At 48.3% G+C, this 21,473-nt stretch overlaps 1 protein-coding gene across 1 annotated transcript in view; it reads left to right on the top strand.

Annotated features, from left to right (window-relative positions):
- The window catches only part of PALMD (palmdelphin), a 199,034-nt gene that overhangs the window by 129,726 nt on the left and 47,835 nt on the right, over positions 1–21,473 (top strand). Inside the window, exon 3 of the mRNA XM_085601862.1 lies at positions 14,506–14,636. Within this exon, the coding sequence (XP_085457988.1) occupies positions 14,506–14,636 (131 nt within the window). The remainder of the gene's footprint in view (positions 1–14,505; positions 14,637–21,473) is intronic.

The following is a 21,473-nucleotide window of genomic DNA, read 5'->3' on the forward strand; positions in this document are numbered from 1 at the left end:
TTTGGCATCATGCCCCCCTCCATCCTTAGGGTTTCTCGATCCATTCCTGACCCTCACCGCTGTAGTCATTGCCACTGGTTGCAAATTTTCCCGAGGCATGGGGACCTCAGTGCTGAAGAAAACCAGAGACAAAGCTCTGAGGCAGAGGTGCAGAGCAAGGGAGGCAGAGCATTAGCTGACACACACACTGTGAAGGTACAGCCTGGGTGGCGCTAAACTGAGTCCTGGCTCACTCTGACTGGAAACAACTGGCATGCAGGAACAGGCAGGATCCACGCTGCAGAACCTGGCACCAATATGTAGAAGGCAGAGTGGAGGCACGTGACGGCCATTCCCACAATCTTCTATGGTGTTCATTTGTGATGTTGGAGCTGCAGTGAATAAAAGCACTTACAATGTGGTGACCCATAACCATGCATTCATTACAATTAAATCACAGCTCCACTGGACTTATAAGTTGGCCCACACATAGGCAAAACTTCACACTTCATGGGTGACAGTTCCAACTATCAAAGGGTATAATGGGCTCATCAACAAATGAAAGTCACTTTCACCAACCAATGGCTGGGGGGCTCTGTCCTGTGGTCCCTCTATATGAGTATTGTTGAGAAAATCTCTGTGAGACTGCTATAGCATACATTAAGAAGATGGAAATGTAAGTGATGTTCACAGGTAGGTTTGCAGTTGAATGAAACAAGTACTGACAAAGCCACTAAGCCTTAATTTTATGTGCAAATGTGTTGGAAATACCCCACTCCCACACTGGAAAGGGTGGTGGTAACGGGGTCTCTCCAGACATACACAGTGGTAGCTTGGCTCGAGTGGTCAGGAATCAGGCACCGTGCTAAGCATACGTCATACCCATACAATAACCATGCGTGCATCCGTTCCAAAAACGACTCTACACCGTAAAAATTATGAAAATATCTCTGTTTATCTTCTTTTTCTCTTAGTTGCTGATTAAATAAATAATAACACAATCACCATATACAAGGCTTTTTCTGTGGAAGGGTACGTCAAATAAATACTGTCTTAATGATTCAATAAATAGGGGAGATCATAAATAATTAAGGCATAAATATAAGTGCATTACATACAGGCAATTAAATATTATGAGGCAATAAATACTGCAAGCCAATAAATATTGTGCGACAATAAATACTGTGGAACAATAAATACAGTGAAGCAATAAATAGGTTAAATACAATAAATACAGTGCTCTCAATAAATAATTAAAAGCTGACAGTGACACTCATAGAATCAGATCACATTTAGATTTCTATGGGCTGATTTGGCCCAGTCACAGCTTGTGGTTAGATGGATGGCTTGAGGGTGTCTACTCCCTGGCTTGGACAAGGCTGAGGCCTAAACTGAGGTAGATCAAGGGGGGGAATTCTAGAGACCTGGCTCCCTCACTCTACACAACCCCTCTGAATTAGTCTCAGCTCACCCCTGGCACAATCAAGCTGGTTCCAGCACTTCTCTAGCCCCTAGGGTAGTCTCTCAGGATTCCACAGGGCCTTAGGCGCCCTCTATTCCACTTACTGCCCTTTTTCTGAAGCTCCGACGCCGCTGGAGTCGTGTCGACGCCGTGAGGCGGTTCCGGTTCGATGTCGGCGGCCTCGGCGCAATGTCAGTTCTTGACGACGCCGGTAGGCGGTTCCGGTTCGATGTCGGCGGCCTCGGCTCGATCTCGACCTCCGGTTCGATGACGTTGGGCAGTCTTGGCTCGATGTCGACTTCGGGCGGCTCCGGTCCGATGGCGGTCTCAGGTTCGATGACGTCGGCCGGCCTTGGCTCGATGTCGTCTTCCGGCGGCTCCGGAGTGCGATCCCCACTCCCGACCTCCGGTGCTCCTCTCCTCAGGTTCCGGCGACTCCGGAGTGCGACCTCACTCCCGACCTCCGGTGCTCCTCTCCTCAGGTTCCAGCGACTCCGGAGTGCGACCTCCACTCCCGACCTCCGGCACGCTTCACCTCGGTCTCCGGCGACTCCGGAGGGCGGACTTCACTCCCCCGTCGACGCCGCTCACTCGACCTCGGGTGACTTCCTCCTCGACCTCTGGTACTCTCTACGACCTCCGTCGGCGCCCTCTCTCGACCTCTGGCGGCTCCGGGTACGACGTCTGCTTTTCCAGTCAGCGCCGCTTCTCCACCTCGGGCTCCGGGTCTCTAGGCTTCTCGACGTCGGACTCCAGGAAAACCAATAATCAGGTCAGGACTTTGCTGTTCTTTGCTTCTAAGGCCTGTTCCTGCTGTCCAGGTCCTTAAGATGGTTTTTCTTGCTTCTTCCCACACAGGGCTCCAGGCTGGGCTCAGTCAGTAGGGACTAGTATCAAGGGTGGGTTTATGGACCCCACTCCAGGCACAAGTTTCCACCCCTGCTGCCTCACTCCTTCCTCCTTCAGGTTTCTGCTGCTCTCTCTTCACCAGTCAGGTGCCAACTGCCAGCTCCAACTGCCAACTCTCTGTCTTAGCTTCCCAACATTCTAAACCGCCTCCAACTGTCACAGGGCTCCAGAATGTTGCAGAAGGTTCTAGTAGGTTCCAGTGGGTTCTGATGATGTCACAGGTGGCCACCATTTTGTGCTCCAGGCCCTCAGACAGAAGTTCCAGGGATAGATAAAATGGCTCCCTGAATCTGCATCAATACTAAAAAGTCTGGTGGTTCCCAAAAAGGAAAAAATACTAACAGGGTTTGAGGCAAAAGTGGGACAAAATAAATAATGGAGAGGAGGGACCACCCAAAGGGCTGACAGGTCTAACACGCGTCCCCCCCAGCTGAAAGTGGGGAGAGCTACCCAACCCCTTGGGAGTTCTCATCACTAAGGCGGAAATACCTTGAGAGACCGTCTGCATTGGCGTGGTCCACTCCAGGCCGATGTTCCACCTGAAAGTCCATTCCCTGTAGGGAAATAGACCACCTCAACAACTTGGGATTCTCCCCCTTCATCTGCATCAGCCAACGAAGGGGTCTGTGGTCGGTCTGAACCAGGAAGTGCGAGCCAAACAGGTATGGCCGCAACTTCTTCAGAGCCCATACCACTGCAAAGGCTTCACGCTCTATTGCACTCCACTTCTGTTCCCTGGGAAGTAGTCTCCGGGATAGGAAGACCACGGGTTGATCCAGACCCTCTTCATTGAGTTGCGATAACACTGCCCCAATGCCATGTTCTGATGCATCTGTCTGGACAATGAACTCCTTGGAAAAGTCTGGGGCCCTTAAGACCGGGGCCTCGCACATGGCTTGCTTCAGCTTCACAAAGGCCTGCTGACAAGCCTCCGTCCAGACTACCCGTCGAGGTTGTTTCTTGGACGTAAGCTCCGTGAGGGGGGCTACGATGGTACCGTACCCCTTCACGAAGCGGCGGTAGTATCCCGTGAGGCCCAGAAAAGCTCGGACCTCAGTCTGTGTCTTGGGGGGTTCCCAGGCCATGATGGCCTCGATCTTCGCCTGGAGGGGTTGCACCGCTCCCCTACCCACCAAGTGTCCAAGGTACACTACCGACCCCTGCCCGATCTGGCACTTGCTGGCCTTGATCGTCAATCCAGCTTGTCTCAGGGCCTGGAGAACAACTTGCAGGTGTCGCAAGTGATCCTCCCAGCTGTTACTGAAGACCGCTATGTCATCCAGATAAGCAGCAGAGAAACTCTCCATTCCGGTGAGGATCTGGTTTACCAGGCGCTGAAACGTGGCAGGTGCGTTCTTGAGCCCAAAGGGCATCACACAGAACTGGTAGTGGCCATTGGGCGTGGAGAAGGCTGACCTTTCCCTTGCTCCATCAGTCAAAGAGATCTGCCAGTACCCAGAAGTAAGGTCAAAGGTACTTAGATATTGGGCAGCTCCCAGCCGGTCAATCAATTCATCCGCCCTAGGGATCGGATGAGCATCAGTTTTGGTTACTGAATTCAGTCCCCGGTAGTCCACACAGAACCTCAGTTCCGGTTGGGCACCCGGTGGTGCAGCTTTTGGTACTAGTACCACCGGACTGGACCAGGGGCTGCTAGAAGGTTCGATCACTCCTAGCTCCAGCATCTTAGTGACTTCACCGTTAATGCTGGCCTTCACCTTGTCTGACATCCGGTAGATCTTGGACTTCACAGGTGGGCTGTCTCCTGTGTCCACGTCATGGACGCACAGGTGAGTCCTACCCGGGACAAGGGAGAACAACGAAGAGTACTGTCCCAGGACCTGGCGGCAGTCCTCCTGCTGTTCAGGAGTTAGAGATGGGGAGAGAATCACTCCCTCCACCGACCCATCCTTTTCTTGAGACGCAAACAAATCGGGGAGAGGCTCGCTTTCCGCGTCCTCTGCTCCGTCAGTCACCATCATCAAGATGACTTCGGGCCTCTCGTGGTGGGGTTTGAGGCGGTTGGCGTGCAGCACCCATAGGGGCTGACGAGGGGTCTTCAGGTCCACCAAGTAGGTAGCCTTACCCTTCTTCTCCAACACCTCAAAGGGTCCTGACCAGCGATCCTGGAGGGCACTAAGCTCTCCTGGTTCGATCACCCACACCTTCTGGCCAGGCTCCAACTCCACCGGGTGAGCATTGTGGTCATACCACGCCTTCATCACTGCTTGGCTGGCTTCCAAGTTGTCAGAAGCTTGCTTCCACAACTTAGCCATTTGGCTCCGGAAGGCCAGCATGTAGCTCACCACGTCCTGGGGAAGCTTTCTGGGAGTTCTTTCCCATCCGTCTCTCACCAGGTTGAGAGGTCCACGTACAGGGTGCCCATACAGAAGCTCGAAGGGGCTGAAGCCCACTCCCTTCTGTGGCACTTCCCTGTAGGAAAAGAGTAGACAGGGTAGGAGGACGTCCCATTTCCTCCGCAGGCTTTCAGGCAGACTTCTGATCATGCCTTTCAAGGTTTTGTTAAACCTCTCCACCAGACCATTGGTCTGGGGGTGGTAAGGAGTTGTGAACCGGTAGGTCACTCCACACTCCTTCCACATCGCCCGCATGTACGCTGAAATGAAGTTGGTCCCCCTGTCGGACACAACTTCCTTGGGAAAACCCACTCGGGTAAAGATTCCCATCAGGGCCCTAGCCACAACAGGTGCTGTTATGGTCCTCAGAGGTATTGCCTCTGGGTACCGTGTGGCATGATCCACCAGAACCAGGATAAACCTGTGACCAGCTGTAGTAGGTGGATCTAACGGACCCACAATGTCGATGCCCACCCTTTCAAAGGGGGTGCTAACGACAGGAAGTGGTTCCAGGGGAGCTTTTAGCTTCACCCCTGTTTTCCCACTGGCTTGGCAAGACACACATGTCCGGCAGTAGGTATCGGACGACACTTTCATTTGAGGCCAATAAAAGTGGGGGACAAGACGGGCGAAGGTCTTGTCTTGCCCCAGGTGTCCTGCCAAGGGGATCTCGTGAGCCAACTCCAGAAGGAAGGCTCGATAACGTTGAGGGACTACCAAGGCTCGTGACGATCCATGTAGGGGTGCCTTGGGTTCACTGTAGAGGAGGCCGTCCTCCCAGTAAACACTGTAGTTCCCTTCAACGTTCCCTGCTGCCTGGGCTTTGGCCTGACGCCTCAGCCCCTCAAGGGTAGGGCACTCCCTCTGGCCCCGGCAGAATTCCTCCCTGGACGGGCCTCCCTCCACGTGCCACTCGGCCTGGATGGGTAGGTCCTCCAGTTCGGTGACATCCCCCACCGCAGACTCCTGGTCCACCACCTCCGGTGGCCTATCCGTCCTACGGGGTGTGGACGCCGAGGCAGGCTCCTCCTGTCCTCGGTTCTTCCCTTGACTGGCAGCTGGCTGGGCCTTTGTTCCAGGCTCCAGCCGAAACGAACTCCCTCTCCGGGTAGTCGCGGACCTTGTGCTCACACAGGCCCAGTCAGGTGTACCCAGCATCTCAGTATGAGTCCGGTATTCCACCTCCTTCCAAGCATTGTGCTCCATGTCATTCCCCAACAGACAATCAACTGGCACGGCAGGGCTTACGGCAACTCGAAGTGAACCTGCAACCCCCCCCCATTCAAAGGGAACCTCGGCCACTGGATAGTGGCCTGTTCTGCCGTCAGCCATCGCGGCTGGGTGTAGTACATCGGGAATTACCTGCTCTGGAGACACCAGTTGGCTACGTACCATAGTCATACTGGCTCCTGTGTCTCTCAGAGCCTCCCCTCTTTGGCCGTTGATGGTGACCCACTGCCCATACTTTACGGTATTTGCGGGCACCTGGATCTTAGGAACCATCTCCCGTTCTCCCAGGGACACTAAAGTGACACCCGCCCACTCCCTTCCCTTAGTTAAGGGCATCTCCTCCCCGAGCACTGCACTAGCTACTCCAGGGGTCTTTCCTCCAATGGGAGGGGGTGGTCGTTTCAGGCACTTCGGATCTCCCTTATAGTGTCCAACGCCACCGCACTCGTAGCAATGGACAACCCTTGGCTGCTGACTCTGGCCAGGATTAGGGTTTCTGGGTGGGTTAGCCCTAGGGGTGAATCCTGTTCCCTTTCCTTGGAAATTATTTTGGGGGCCTTTGGAGAACTCCTTTTTCTTTTCCCCTCCCTCTTTCTTCTGAGGGGCGCCCTGTCCGGCCTTTTGAGTATCCCCTCCAGTCCCCCTTGTGGACACCCGGGTACTAGCCCAAATGTCCGCCTCCTCAGCAAGCTTCCGGGGACTGGTCAGCTTGCTATCCACCAGGTGTTGACGCAGTTCAGGGAAACATTTCTCGAGCAGGTGTTCCTTCAGTACTAGATCAAACAACCCCTCGTAGTTCCTCACTTCACTGCCCTGAATCCAACCCTCTAGTGCCTTCTTTGCATAGTCCAGGAAGTCCACCCAATTCTGTGTGCCCAGTTTGTGACTACCCCTGAACTTCTGTCTGTACTTTTCGGGTGTTAGTCCAAACTTTCTTATGAGCGCCAGTTTCATGGTGGGGTAGTGGGTCTGCTCATCCTCCTCGACGGCCAATAATGCATCCCTACCAGCTGGAGGCATGTACTTGTACAATCCCCCTCCCCAGTACTTCTCTGGAACCCCATGGGCCCTTAACGAGACCTCATAGGCCGCTAGCCAATTGGCGATATCGTCACCCACCCCATAGCTAGCTACTATGTCCTTTGGCAGTTAGGGTTTGGGTTCCCTGGTGTACTCTCGTTCTTCGCTGCCACCGTTAGGTACAGGGTGTGCCCCGATTCTCAGGATCTGAAGATCTATCTCCTTCAGCCTTATCTCATGAGCCATCCTCTGTTCCTCCTTCTCTTTCTCCAGCCTTGCTAAGTCCCATGTGAGCTGTCTTTTCTCCCTCCGGTCTGTTAACTCCACTTCAGACAAGCCACCGCTAGAGGCACTGCTGCCCTTCCTGGAAAGTGTCCTGGGCCCCGCTGACAGGTTCCCCACCTCAGGTTGGTACAAACCAGCTCCCTCACTGTCGGGCTCTCTATCCCTGTCCTCTTCCTCAGCCTTGCTGTCCCGTCGTGCCTCCCCCCAAGCCCTTAAGCTGGTTTGAAGTGCACCCTTCTTTGCTCCTGGGGGACAATACACCCCCTCCCGCTGACAAAACTCCCTGAGTTGGGCCACAGTGTACGTTTCTAAATTTTCCAGTACAAACTCCATCTTGCCCACTCAGGTCAGAGGACAGTTATTTGCAGTAACTATGCAGGGGGGTACCTTATATAATACCTCCTCCCACCACCAGAGTAAATTTGGAAAAACAAAAACTCACAATTAGGAAGGCCGCTTTGAGAAAACTCCCGGTGTAGGCCTATGGACTACCCACAGTTATTGTTGAGTATACGTAGGCACAGCTCTATCCCACCACTGAACACCAATTATGTTGGAAATACCCCACTCCCACACCGGAAAGGGTGGTGGTAACGGGGTCTCTCCAGACATACACAGTGGTAGCTTGGCTCGAGTGGTCAGGAATCAGGCACCGTGCTAAGCATACGTCATACCCATACAATAACCATGCGTGCATCCGTTCCAAAAACGACTCTACACCGTAAAAATTATGAAAATATCTCTGTTTATCTTCTTTTTCTCTTAGTTGCTGATTAAATAAATAATAACACAATCACCATATACAAGGCTTTTTCTGTGGAAGGGTACGTCAAATAAATACTGTCTTAATGATTCAATAAATAGGGGAGATCATAAATAATTAAGGCATAAATATAAGTGCATTACATACAGGCAATTAAATATTATGAGGCAATAAATACTGCAAGCCAATAAATATTGTGCGACAATAAATACTGTGGAACAATAAATACAGTGAAGCAATAAATAGGTTAAATACAATAAATACAGTGCTCTCAATAAATAATTAAAAGCTGACAGTGACACTCATAGAATCAGATCACATTTAGATTTCTATGGGCTAATTTGGCCCAGTCACAGCTTGTGGTTAGATGGATGGCTTGAGGGTGTCTACTCCCTGGCTTGGACAAGGCTGAGGCCTAAACTGAGGTAGATCAAGGGGGGGAATTCTAGAGACCTGGCTCCCTCACTCTACACAACCCCTCTGAATTAGTCTCAGCTCACCCCTGGCACAATCAAGCTGGTTCCAGCACTTCTCTAGCCCCTAGGGTAGTCTCTCAGGATTCCACAGGGCCTTAGGCGCCCTCTATTCCACTTACTGCCCTTTTTCTGAAGCTCCGACGCCGCTGGAGTCGTGTCGACGCCGTGAGGCGGTTCCGGTTCGATGTCGGCGGCCTCGGCGCAATGTCAGTTCTTGACGACGCCGGTAGGCGGTTCCGGTTCGATGTCGGCGGCCTCAGCTCGATCTCGACCTCCGGTTCGATGACGTCGGGCAGTCTTGGCTCGATGTCGACTTCGGGCGGCTCCGGTCGGATGGCGGTCTCAGGTTCGATGACGTCGGCCGGCCTTGGCTCGATGTCGTCTTCCGGCGGCTCCGGAGTGCGATCCCCACTCCCGACCTCCGGTGCTCCTCTCCTCAGGTTCCGGCGACTCCGGAGTGCGACCTCACTCCCGACCTCCGGTGCTCCTCTCCTCAGGTTCCGGCGACTCCGGAGTGCGACCTCCACTCCCGACCTCTGGCACGCTTCACCTCGGTCTCCGGCGACTCCGGAGGGCGGACTTCACTCCCCCGTCGACGCCGCTCACTCGACCTCGGGTGACTTCCTCCTCGACCTCTGGTACTCTCTACGACCTCCGTCGGCGCCCTCTCTCGACCTCTGGCGGCTCCGGGTACGACGTCTGCTTTTCCAGTCAGCGCCGCTTCTCCACCTCGGGCTCCGGGTCTCTAGGCTTCTCGACGTCGGACTCCAGGAAAACCAATAATCAGGTCAGGACTTTGCTGTTCTTTGCTTCTAAGGCCTGTTCCTGCTGTCCAGGTCCTTAAGATGGTTTTTCTTGCTTCTTCCCACACAGGGCTCCAGGCTGGGCTCAGTCAGTAGGGACTAGTATCAAGGGTGGGTTTATGGACCCCACTCCAGGCACAAGTTTCCACCCCTGCTGCCTCACTCCTTCCTCCTTCAGGTTTCTGCTGCTCTCTCTTCACCAGTCAGGTGCCAACTGCCAGCTCCAACTGCCAACTCTCTGTCTTAGCTTCCCAACATTCTAAACCGCCTCCAACTGTCACAGGGCTCCAGAATGTTGCAGAAGGTTCTAGTAGGTTCCAGTGGGTTCTGATGATGTCACAGGTGGCCACCATTTTGTGCTCCAGGCCCTCAGACAGAAGTTCCAGGGGTAGATAAAATGGCTCCCTGAATCTGCATCAATACTAAAAAGTCTGGTGGTTCCCAAAAAGGAAAAAATACTAACAGGGTTTGAGGCAAAAGTGGGACAAAATAAATAATGGAGAGGAGGGACCACCCAAAGGGCTGACAGGTCTAACAAAATGCATTCTGTATAAGGATTTTAAAGTCAGATAAAAAACAAATGGTGGATAGCATTGATGATGCCATTGCCTTTCATAATCCTGTTTTTGTATCTATGTCAAATAAAAGTCAGATGGCAAGGGAGCATTTATTATAGTCCTTCTTTAGTTTCTATGACCTAAAAAGAAAGCAAATACTTCAGTGAAAGATCCTTTGCCACCCACATTTCTTTTGACATAGAAAGGCAATGGTGCCTTCGTTACAGCCCACCTTTCATTTCTATAAAACCAAAACACACTGCCAGTTTCAGCACTGTTAGACCTGGCACCTTGGCGTGGGTCTCCCTTCCATTTTTTGCTGTTGCCTCATGTGTTTTTGCTGGTGTTAGATGCTTTGGGCACTGTGTCACTGCTATCCAGTGCCACAGTGCAAGTGCTCCCTGTGTAAAATGATGTATGGATTAGTGGTTCTATGATTGGCTGGCTTGGTTCACCTGTCAGACCCTAGTACAGTGCACCAGGAGTGCCCAGGGCTGGTAATCCAAATGCTGCTAGCAATGTTCAACACTCTGTCCATCATTTCCTTTGGTTTTTGCTAGTGGGCTTGCAGCACTGGTTGTGCCACCCAAAGAAGCAGCCTGTTAAAGTGTGTCTAAGGCTTGCCATTGCAGAGCATGTGTGCAGTCTGGTACTGCCATGCTGACTGGGCAAGTGCACCCACTTGCCAGTCCCTAAACCTTCCCTTTACTGCATATTAGTCACCCCTACGGTAGCCCAAGGGCAGGGTGCATTGTAAGTATAAGGTAGGACATGCCCTGGTGTGTGTGGCATGTCCTAATAGTGAATTACAGCCATTTTTGTTTTTCACTATTTCAAGGCTACCTGTTCCCCATACGCCAGAATGGGCAGTTTGATTATTACATCTTATAATCCTAACTGACTCAGGGAACATGGAAGAAATTCGAGTTTAGTATGCCTGAACTCATAATGAAAAAATACATCTTTTAGTGAAGTTGCTTTTAACATTCTGTGTTTGAAAATACCACTTTTAGAAAGTAGGTATTTTCTTGTCTAACCATCCTAACCTGCCTCTGCTAGGTTGTGTATTGCTTGTCTGGATTTTGAGTGACAGGGGCTGGGGGATTCCAGGAGAAATGGTGAGTCAGCACAGGGCTGAATAGAGAGATCTGCATCTAGATGGGTGGGAGGAGTTGTACCTGGGACCTGAATAGGGCTGTGCCTTCCCTCCACAATGCTGGCTCCACCTCCTGTGGTGCGTCTGATGTCTCTGCCCTGCACTGTGAAAGGAAAGAAGGAGTTGTGTAAACGGAGTGCTCCAGGACTGACCAGAACTGGTTTGGACTAGGTAAATGCCTCTCTACCTTTAGAGAACAAAGAGTATAAATATTGGGACCCAAACACAGGAACTTTAGATCACTTTGGGAAACAAGAAAAAACCTTTACTGAGGAGAGGAACCAGAGAGACTGAGGAGAGACTAAGCTTTAGGAGTTGGCCTGCAGTAGTTGCCTGACTGCCAAAGAGAGGAGAAGGAACTTTGGGGCATATTATCAAGAACGGCGTTAAAATTATCGCCGGTTTAGCGGCAGAAAACTGCCACTAAAGCGGTGATAATGGGCTTGATAAATATGCCATGGAGAATTCCAATAGAAGCCCATGTTCACACCAGAACATGGACTTCTATTGGAATTCTCAAGGGCATATTATCAAGCCCATTATCACAGTTTTAGCGACAGTTTTATGCCGCTAAACCGGCGATAATTTTTAACGCCGTCCTTGATAATATGCCCCCAAATGTATACTTTATTCAACTTGTAAAGGATCTCCAAGGGCTTGAGAAAAGAGCTTGCCTGCTGCTGAAGTCTCAGGGACAACAGACTTCACCCACCAGCTCCCCAAGAGTTCTTTGGAAGTGCCTGCTGTTTTGCTAGGCTTTCTGAGGGACTGCGTGTTGCAAGGAGCTGGAAGCGTGACACACGAGCAAGAAGTGTGTCGCCAAACTGCCGCTGTCGCTTCACAACGAGAAAGCGCCTCACATCGCCGGAGAAGAGGATCGACGTCGCATCAGATGCCTCCGCATCACGAGAAGCGTGTCGCAGGGCCTGTCGCGGCCCAGAAGAACCGTTGAGTCATTGCAGGGTCCCTGAAGCGCTTCGCATCGCCGGAGAAGAGGATTGACGTCGCAGCAGACACTGCCGCATCACCGGGAAGCGTTTCGCAGGGCCTGTCGCGGCTCGCATCGTTGTCACAGCATCTCGTAGCACCGGAGAAGAGGATCAACATCGCAGCAGACGCTGCCGAATCACCGAGAGGCGTGTCGCAGGGCCTATCGCGGTCCGCATCGTGTTGCATCAAGCAAAAGACGCCATCTTTGTTTCATTGCACCGGATCTTCATCGCATCACGGCGTTGCGTGCCACATCACCACAGAAGCGCAGTGAGGAACCGATGCATCACCTCCCCTCGTAGAGAAGAACCGACGCATCCCCTATGCAGCGGTAGGGACCCAACGCATCACCGTTCTTGCGTGTAAGGAACTGACGCATCACCTCCCCTGCAACACTTTCGTTGTATAGCGTTACGCATCTTAAGGTACATTGAACTCAAAGTGTCGCATTTTAACATCTGAAGAGAACTAAGCTAATTCTACCATTTTAAGTACAGTATTGTGGATTTTTGTCGTTTGTGTCTTGTGATAAGTCTATATAAAGAATACTTATTTTTTATATAAAACTTGTGTGGTGTTCATCTGTAGTGTTGTCACTTGATTACTGTATGTGTTCACAAATGCTTTACACACTGCCTCTGAGATAAGCCTGTCTGCTTGTGCCAAGCTACCAAGGGTGTGAGCAGGGGTTATTTTAGGAGTGTACCCCTTACCCTGACTAGACGCAAGGGCCCCTATTTGGACAAAGGTACCTACCTCTGCCAACTAGAGACCCCCAAATCTAACAAGCACCACTTATGAGAAACTGCTGGGAGGGGACAGCTGGTGGGTGGTAAAGGGCAGTGCACAAGGAATGGCGCTAGTGGGATACAAGAGGGTGGCAGGAAGTAGAATAAAGAACACATGAGGGGAAGTACTGCATTATTGGAAGAAGATATAAGATGGTGGCTGGTGGGGGGAACAAGCAGCATACATGTATAGTAAAGAGGTGCAGAAGGAATGTACAGAGAGGTGGTAGGTGGGGGAACGCAGTGCACAGGGGAAGAGGGAGGGTGGACGATGATAAGTATGGTAAGGAACACAGCAAGAACACATGGGAGAATCAGAAAAAGCAGACACAGAGGCCTATGGTTTTGAAGTAGTTCCTCATGCAGGTTAATATAAACACTGCTTGGAGATGGAGAGATACACCCTAAGAGCCAGTAGCATTGGGTAAGCGAAAAAATACTCCTCTGGGCTGAGCCAAGCTGTCATTGAGAAAGTCTTAAGCCAATTGGTAAACGAGACGGGTAAAAAAAAGAATGTTTGACTGGAGCATACTGAAGGCTCACTCTAAGGGCCATATTTATGAAAAAGGGGCACAGTGCGGAAAGTCACCTTGCTGCACGGCATCACTGGGAAGGGACAGGAATACACCATAATTAAGGCAATATAGCCCATTCCTGTCTTTTCCCCTGTGCTAGCGCTCATTGGGCTGCTTAGTACCAATGCAGGCACCCTTGCACCATCGTTTTTGTGCAAGAAGGAGGACCTTCCTGCACAAAAGCAATCCTGGAGGCTTTTCTTCTTTCTGTTTGCTGAAGAATGCAGCAAACATACAAAGAGGAAAAAAACTAGGAGAAATAAACATATCTCATCTCGTTACGCCTCTCCTAGGCATATCTTTTTGGTGCATTCCCAGGTTTACAAGTTCTTGTACATCTAGGAATGTGTCAAGATCCATGGATGTCGCATGGGAACACCCATGGAAACGCCTCCCTGGCTCAGAGTAATGAAACGCAGCAATTTGTGCTCCGTTACATTATTCAAGATTTATGAAGCCACACGGGTGGCCGCAAGGTGGCATTGCGTGGCTTCATAAATGTTATTTTCATTTGCGTCACTCTTCCACCACGTTGCGTGGTGCAAGAGCAATGCAAAGGGGCTCATAAATATGTTCCTAAGTATATTTTAAGCAAAAGCATCTTTGAAAACAGTGCCTTCAACCCAGTCTGAAACAATCATTATCAGGTACAACTCTAAGGAGGGAAACAATTTTGTGATGAAACAGAAAGCAGCTAGAGGCTTTGTGTATTTTCCGGGCTTCTATCCTGAGCTGGTACATGCTCCAAAACTCCACTCAGCCCTCTGTTACATGTGACACTATCCACAAACTGATGGCAATCAAAAAAACAAGTAAATAGACCAATAAATGAAACACATTCTGGTATTCAATAAATACGTAGTGCCCAATTCAGTGGCGGGGTAGATGTTTTGATGTTGTATTGGCAATATTCTCCTGCCTAAGCCCCATGTGAATCTGGCAATAACTGTGCTACTAACCAGCTGTACAAATGAAAACAGTGTAAGTGCCTGTTGTATTTAGTGAAGCCGATTCTAGAATGTGCTCAACTGACCAGTTTGCCAGAGTTTCCCAAAACTGAACAATTGATTATCACAAATCTTGGATTTTGGATCATATGTTCACTGGGTGCATGTTGTCACTATCATTTCATTGAATATCCATTTTTATTGTTAGAAAAAGTCCCTCAGAGAAAAATGGCTCTTGGATGGAGTGAGTGCGGTGTCGCCAAGAGAACAGGAAGAAATTCAAAGACACAATCAAGAGGACCTGCAACTCTCGAAGCTCCTATCAAGAAACATCGCCAGGTACCTCAGAGCATGCCACCAGGGCTGTGCCACATTTGCAAACTTCAGAACTTGGGCATGTAAAGTTACCACAATTGGCAGTATTAGACTACTGTTTTTTAGGTGCCTGAACAATTCGTATAACTGCATGAACACATTCGATTGTATTGCAGCCACTGAGATATGACATTGCACACATGTTTGATTATCTATTCAGAACCTAAGGTGGTCCTAAAGGAATCCTCCATCTTCTTTTCGAAGGCTTGTGAGGTATAATTTGCTCTAGAATTACTTTTACACATATGGTTTTATAAATACAAATATTGCTTGATCCGTGTGACTCATAAAGAGTTCCTTTAACACTCCTGAACTCTTGGGCACGCAATGTTGAATAATCCACCTCTAAACGGGTAGAAAAACTAGTGTGTACTCATTGCATGATACTAGTATTGGCTCGGCTAGTCAGAATGCTTAAAATGCGAGCAATAAACTTCTGTTAGCAGTTGTAAAATACAATTTTAAGACATTTTGTCCATATAAATAGTCCATATAACATATGAACAAATTTATATGGCACAATCATCAAAAAATGCATTAGTTTCAATCGAGATTTAATATAAATCACCACAAAGACAGAGATGCAGAGCTTGTGGGCAAGAATACAAACAAAATGTTTTCCCCACGTAACGAAATTTATAGTCTTCCAGTAGTCATCGTAGATGGTTCCTCTGTTCATTTGAAAATATTAGACAAAGGAGTAGAACATGGGCTATCTCATCAGGTGCTTTATAACTGCAGTCATATATTAATCTTCCCGATAAAGGCAACGATAGCTACTTAACTTCAAAAGGAAGCACTAGCTGCCCCATCTACATCAGCATTATTCTTTTATGTTCTCTAGGGCAAGGAGTGAACAATATATACTTGGAAGGTTCAAATCTACATTTCATCAGATAAAGACCCACCAAAGATTTCAACCCAAAATGTCACATTTTATTAGCATGAACCAACATCTGAGCTGAAGGTTCCTTTAAAGCCCTCTACCCTAAATTCTGCATACCGAATGTACCTTCTTATTAACATTAGCAGTAGCAAATCTTTTTAGCTTATTACTTAAATGCATTTCATTCACAGAGTTCAGAGCTTTTCAGATTTCGTTAGGTCACAAGACAGCCTAGGGTTACTGTGGGAGCTTCAATGTTTACTATCCCTATAATATAGCATTTACCTAAATTTTCAGATATACTGTAATTATAACAAAGTCCCAATTTCTGTTGTAAGGCTTCAAAAAGAATATGGATTTGCACAAAAAGTACCTTCTCAAGCGCTTCCCCCTTGTCACTTTCTAAATATGTTTTTGATTCTATAAGTAGCATGGGGCCGCCAATCTAAAACTATAGGGTTAATCTTTTGCAGGTTAATATTTATGGCAGGCTGTAAAGTTAGTTCACCATATAAGCAAGTTAATCCACATTAAACCTTTGTTGTTGTCATTACATCTTCAATTATCATTGTTTCTTGCTATTTCTATTTAAGTGAATGTTTCAACTATAACCTCCAAGTATTTATAACTTTTAACATTGACAAGAGTATCATGTTTAAGTTTTCAAGCAAAGTTCAGAACCTTAGTCCTAAATGGAAATACCTGCATTTTTGCAGCAAGTATAGCTAATCTGTTCAAAATACAATCAGCATCCAATGACCCTAATTGAGTCAGCAGCCCCACACTAGAGCAAATTACTACGTGAATGTTCTGCCTACAGTAGTTTATTCTCTGGGTATCCGTTGGCCTTTGGCGGATGTTCATTACTAAGCCTAATGGTAGCTGGTAGATTTGCCAAAAATAAAGCAAAAATCTGGGATGCTGAGGGGGGTGCTGAGTCAACGCCAGACACCGACGTGGTCACGATTGACGGTGGCAGTGACTGCGAGAGCCAGTGAGACAGTGAGCATGTACACACTCACATGTGCATAAGGGTACAGGTATTCCCATGTGGTGCAATATCCCGGAATACTAAAATAGACAAGTATTGGTGCAGGGTGGAGTGATCGACCCACCACCTGAAGAAATTGCCATGAGTTTTCCCCAGGCAATGAAACATGTTGGCTTTTAAATGAGCAGACACACAGCATTGAATAAAATTAAATAGCCAGTGTGATCTAGCTCGGTTTTAACTCGGATGGGCGGAGCTATAGTTTGGACCCCGCAGTCCCAATTCTTGGGTTGACTCTGCCGCACACTGAGACAAACTACCTGGTGCACAGGCAGTATACGATACCACGCCCCACCACACCTTGTCCACTATTGTTGATATTTAGTACATCAAGGAGCCACAGCTTTCTCTACCAAAATGTTTCACACCAGTAATTTTTATTAGTATTTCAAGACTTGAAAATCTTTAAAAACATCAAAACAAATTGATTGTTAACTATAAAATGGTCTATGCATACCCCAAGTGCATGTTCATAGAGGGGCACATCTCTTTGAAAGCAGCTGGGGAGCACTATTAACCCCATTGTTTTCAGCAAATTACCCATTAATTTATTGTTAGACCTGGCACCTTGGCGTGGGTCTCCCTTCCATTTTTTGATGTTGCCTCAAGTGTTTGTGCTGGTGTTAGATGCTTTGGGCACTGTGCCACTGCTGTCCAGTGCCACAGTGCAAGTGCTCCGTAGTACAGTGCACCAGGAGTTCCCAGGGCTTGTAAATCCAAATGCTGCTGGTGGGCTTGAAGCACTGGTTGTGCCACCCACAGAAGTAGCCTGTAAAAGTGTGTCTAAGGCCTGCCATTGCAGAGCCTGTGTGCAGTCTGGAACTGTCATGTTGACTGGGCAAGTGCACCGACTTGCCAGTCCCTAAACCGTCCCTTTTCTTCATATCAGACACCCCTATGGTAGGCCCAAGGGCAGGGTTCATTGTAAGTATAAGGTAGGACACGCCCTGATGTGTGTAGCATGTCCTAATAGTGAATTACAGCCATTTTCGTTTTTCACTATTCCAAGGCTACCTGTTCCCCATAGGCCAGAATGGACAGTTTGATTATTACATTTTATAATCCTAACTGACTCAGAGACCATGGTTGAATTTTGAGTTTAGTATGCCTGAACTCAGAATGATAAAATACATCTTTTAGTGAAGTTGGTTTTAACATTCTGTATTTGAAAATACCAATTTTAGAAAGTAGATATTTTCTTGTCTAACCATCCAAACCTCCCTCTGCTAGGCTCTGTATTCCTTGTCTGGAGTTTGAGTGACAGGGGCTGGGGGATTCCAGGAGACAGGGTTAGTCAGCACAGGGCTGAATAGAGAGATCTGCATCTAGATGGGTGGGAGGAGTTGCACCTGGGACCTGAATAGGGCTGTGCCTTCCCTCCACAATGCTGGCTCCACCTCCTGTGGTGCGTCTGATGTCTTTGCCCTGCACTCTGAAAGGAAAGAAGGAGTCTTGTCAACAAAGTGCTCCAAAAAACTTTAGATCACTTTGGGAAACAAGAAGAAACCTTTGCTGAGGAGTGAAACCAGAAGATACTGAGGAGAGACTATCCCTAAGCCGAAGTGCTGCTTGGGGGATTGGCCTGCAGTGGTTGCCTGACTGCCAAAGAGAGGAGAAAAGGAACTTTGTGTACTTCATTCAACTTGTGAAGGATCTCCAAGGGCTTGGAAAAGAGTTTGCCTACTGCTGAAGTCTCAGGGACAACAGACTTCACCCACCAGCTCCCCAAGAGTTCTTTGGAAGTGCCTGCTGTTTTGCGAGGCTTTCTGAGGGACTGCGTGTCGCAAGGAGCTGGAAGTACAACTCATGAACAAGAAGTGTGTCGCCGAACTGCCGCTGCCGCTTCACAACATGAAGCGCCTCGCATCGCCTGGAGAAGAGGATCGGCGTCGCATCAGATGCCACCACATCACCGGGAAGCTTGTCGTAGAAGAATCGTTGAGGCATCGCAGGTCCACCGAAGTGCCTCGCATCGCCGGAGAAGAGGATCGACGCCGCATCAGGCGCCGCCGCATCTCTGGGAAGCGCGTCGCAGGGCCTGTCGTGGCTCATCGCCGGAGAAGAGGATCGACGTCGCATCAGACGCCGCCGCATCACCGGGAAGAGTGTTGCAGGGCCTGTCGCGGATCGCATCGTTGTGGAAGCAACTCGCATCGCCAAGGGAGAGAATCGACGTCACATCAGACGCCGCCGCATCACTGGGAAGCGTGTCACAGGGCCTGTTGCGGCTCGCATCGTGAGGAAGCATCTCGCATCACCAGAGAAGAGGATCGACGTCGCATCAGGTGCCGCCGCATCACCGGGAAGCGTGTCGCATCAAGAAGAAAGCGCCATCTTTGCACTGGATCTTCAACGCATCACCGTCCTTGCAACACTTTTGTTGTCTTGCGTTACGCATCTTCAGGTACATTGAACTCTGAGTGTCGCATTTACCATCTTAAGAGAAGTAAGCTAAATTCTACCATTTTAAAGTAACAGTATTGTGGATTTGTGTCGTTTGTGGTCTTGTGATAAGTCTATATAAAGAATACTTATTTCCGAGGGTGCGCCCTTTCATACAGGTACAGCTTTAATTGTGAGCATGTCAAAAACAATAAATTGTAATTAACCAATCAACAAAGTCTCCTTCAAATAATAGTTGAAACTCTACTTATTAAATCTAAATATGATTCTGTTTTCATCCATTTTTCAAAGCCATATATATTCCAGGAGACAGTTGGCCGCTATTTTGGTTGATCCTCTCAAGGGTATTATGATCATTCTGATATGGATGATGCTCCCTCATTAGCTCTAGTAAATCACTCATTTAGTGTTTTAGTTCTACTAACCTGACCTATAAAATCTTCCTTCACCTCATTATATGCATGAACATTATAGATAACAATTCACATTCTGTTGTTTACAGTCTTAAATGGCATAGCAGGGAGATGTTCTTCCCTGTGTGAAGATTTAACTAATTGTGCTTTGTTAAATTCATTATTTTGCATATCAATAGCCTTAGCCTGGGTGCACATGGTAAACCTGTATGTATTTTTAGTCCAACTAGTTTCTGCTAACTACTGTTGTTTTCCTGCACGCTAAGCTCAATGATAGTGTGAAGCAGGCTGGACCGGTTGGACCTTAAGTCTGCCTATGCTGAGATAGATTAGGAGGTGGGTGCTAATGGATTTATTACTTTGGTGCTGTTAGACTGTAACTGCTGTTAGTGGCCTTTACACTTATCAAACCATCAATCTGCATTTGGTGGTTGTCATCAAACGTTCACATCTAAAGGCAAGGGCATCACTACTAACAACTTTAATAATATTCAGTCTACCCCAGAAAGATAAAGGGCTGAGTCATCCATGTTGTGATTTGTGCTTAGACACACATGTCAGCAGTTAGTACAGTTAAACCAAGCATTATACATGATTCAAAAGTCAATAATGTTCAGGGTCTGACTGAAAACCATACTGCAGGAGGCACAGCTAAAATGTTGGCGTGGTTTCTTCATGACATCCACTCCTTCTCTGAAAGCATCACCTACCTCAAGTCCACTGGGAAATTTCAGTGCAAGGTTCAAGCCGGTGTGTGGAACATTTACACTGCACAGGTAAGTAAGTGTGGGCAAATTTAACCAGGCTTTTGTAAGCAAGGCAAAGGATTTGGAATCAGTCTAGGTCAGACAGGTGGCCGACAGATGACTAAAGGTTGGAAAGTCGGAATCCTGTTCTTTCGAACCCTTATTCTGTCTACCAGCTGCATTCTGAAGACTGGATGGAGCAAAGGTGGTACTCTGGAGAATCGACAAGAAGACATTGAAAAGCACCCCCAATGATTTGGGGTGTGTCCCCCAGGCACTGGTAGAAGCCGCAAAAGAATTTACGCTCTTATACACGAGGATTCCACAACATATTCCAGTCACAACACTAAAGAACAGAACATTCGTCAACTTCTTTACCTCTCTAAAAAAGAGATCAATCAGCGCCTTCATGCAAGTACCATGATCAGATACCACAAGGCACAAAGAATTCCCAGGGGCCTCAGAATACCACTAAAACCCTCGCTTTGCAAGAACCAACAAAAATTCAAAGACAAATGGTTTGCAATTTTGAACAAATGCTCGCTTGATCTAATCCTTTTGATCATCGAAGAACTGTCATTTATACTGGAAGAACTCACTAAAGACATCAACGACATCAAACACGAACTACAGAATTCATTAACACCAGAGGAACTGACCAACATATTAGAGAACATCAACTCCCAACTAGCCAAACACACCGCGGAAGTGAATGAACGCAAAGTTCGCAAATTTCGCAGGGATACAACGGATTATAAGATGGGAGAAGTATACTCATGGGCAGAAATATATGCCAAACGCCGACAAAACAAACCATACTCAGCGAACACCGACACTTCATCATCGGACAGTGATCGCACTCAACAACCCAGAAAATTTACTCCTAGAGATAGCACACCGGAAACCACGGTACCTACCGACTTACCTTCAACATCAACCACCTCCTTAACATCCGTAACCTCTGAAGAAACGATCCCGACACCTGTTTCTTTTTTAGGGGCAGGTCACTTAGACCAAGACGACCCAGGAGGAGCAACAGAAAAAATCGGAGACAAAGAAAAAGAGAAGGATCAACCTCAAACTCGGACAACCTCAACCAAGAAGGACCGACAGAAACGAGCGAACCAACAGAGAACCTAGTTATCAACATATCTGACCATCATTTTTGTGACATCCAACTTAAGATCCTACAGAAAGGCACATCCTTTGTACCAACAGCCTCTAGCAACACACTTGAACTAGACATTAGTTTCTTCAAATTGATGAGGAAACTCAGACTACGTCACTTTTTTGACAACATCC

The sequence above is a fragment of the Triturus cristatus genome, chromosome 4_2 (assembly GCF_964204655.1).
Source record: "Triturus cristatus chromosome 4_2, aTriCri1.1, whole genome shotgun sequence".
Classification (NCBI taxonomy): Eukaryota; Metazoa; Chordata; class Amphibia; order Caudata; family Salamandridae; genus Triturus; species Triturus cristatus.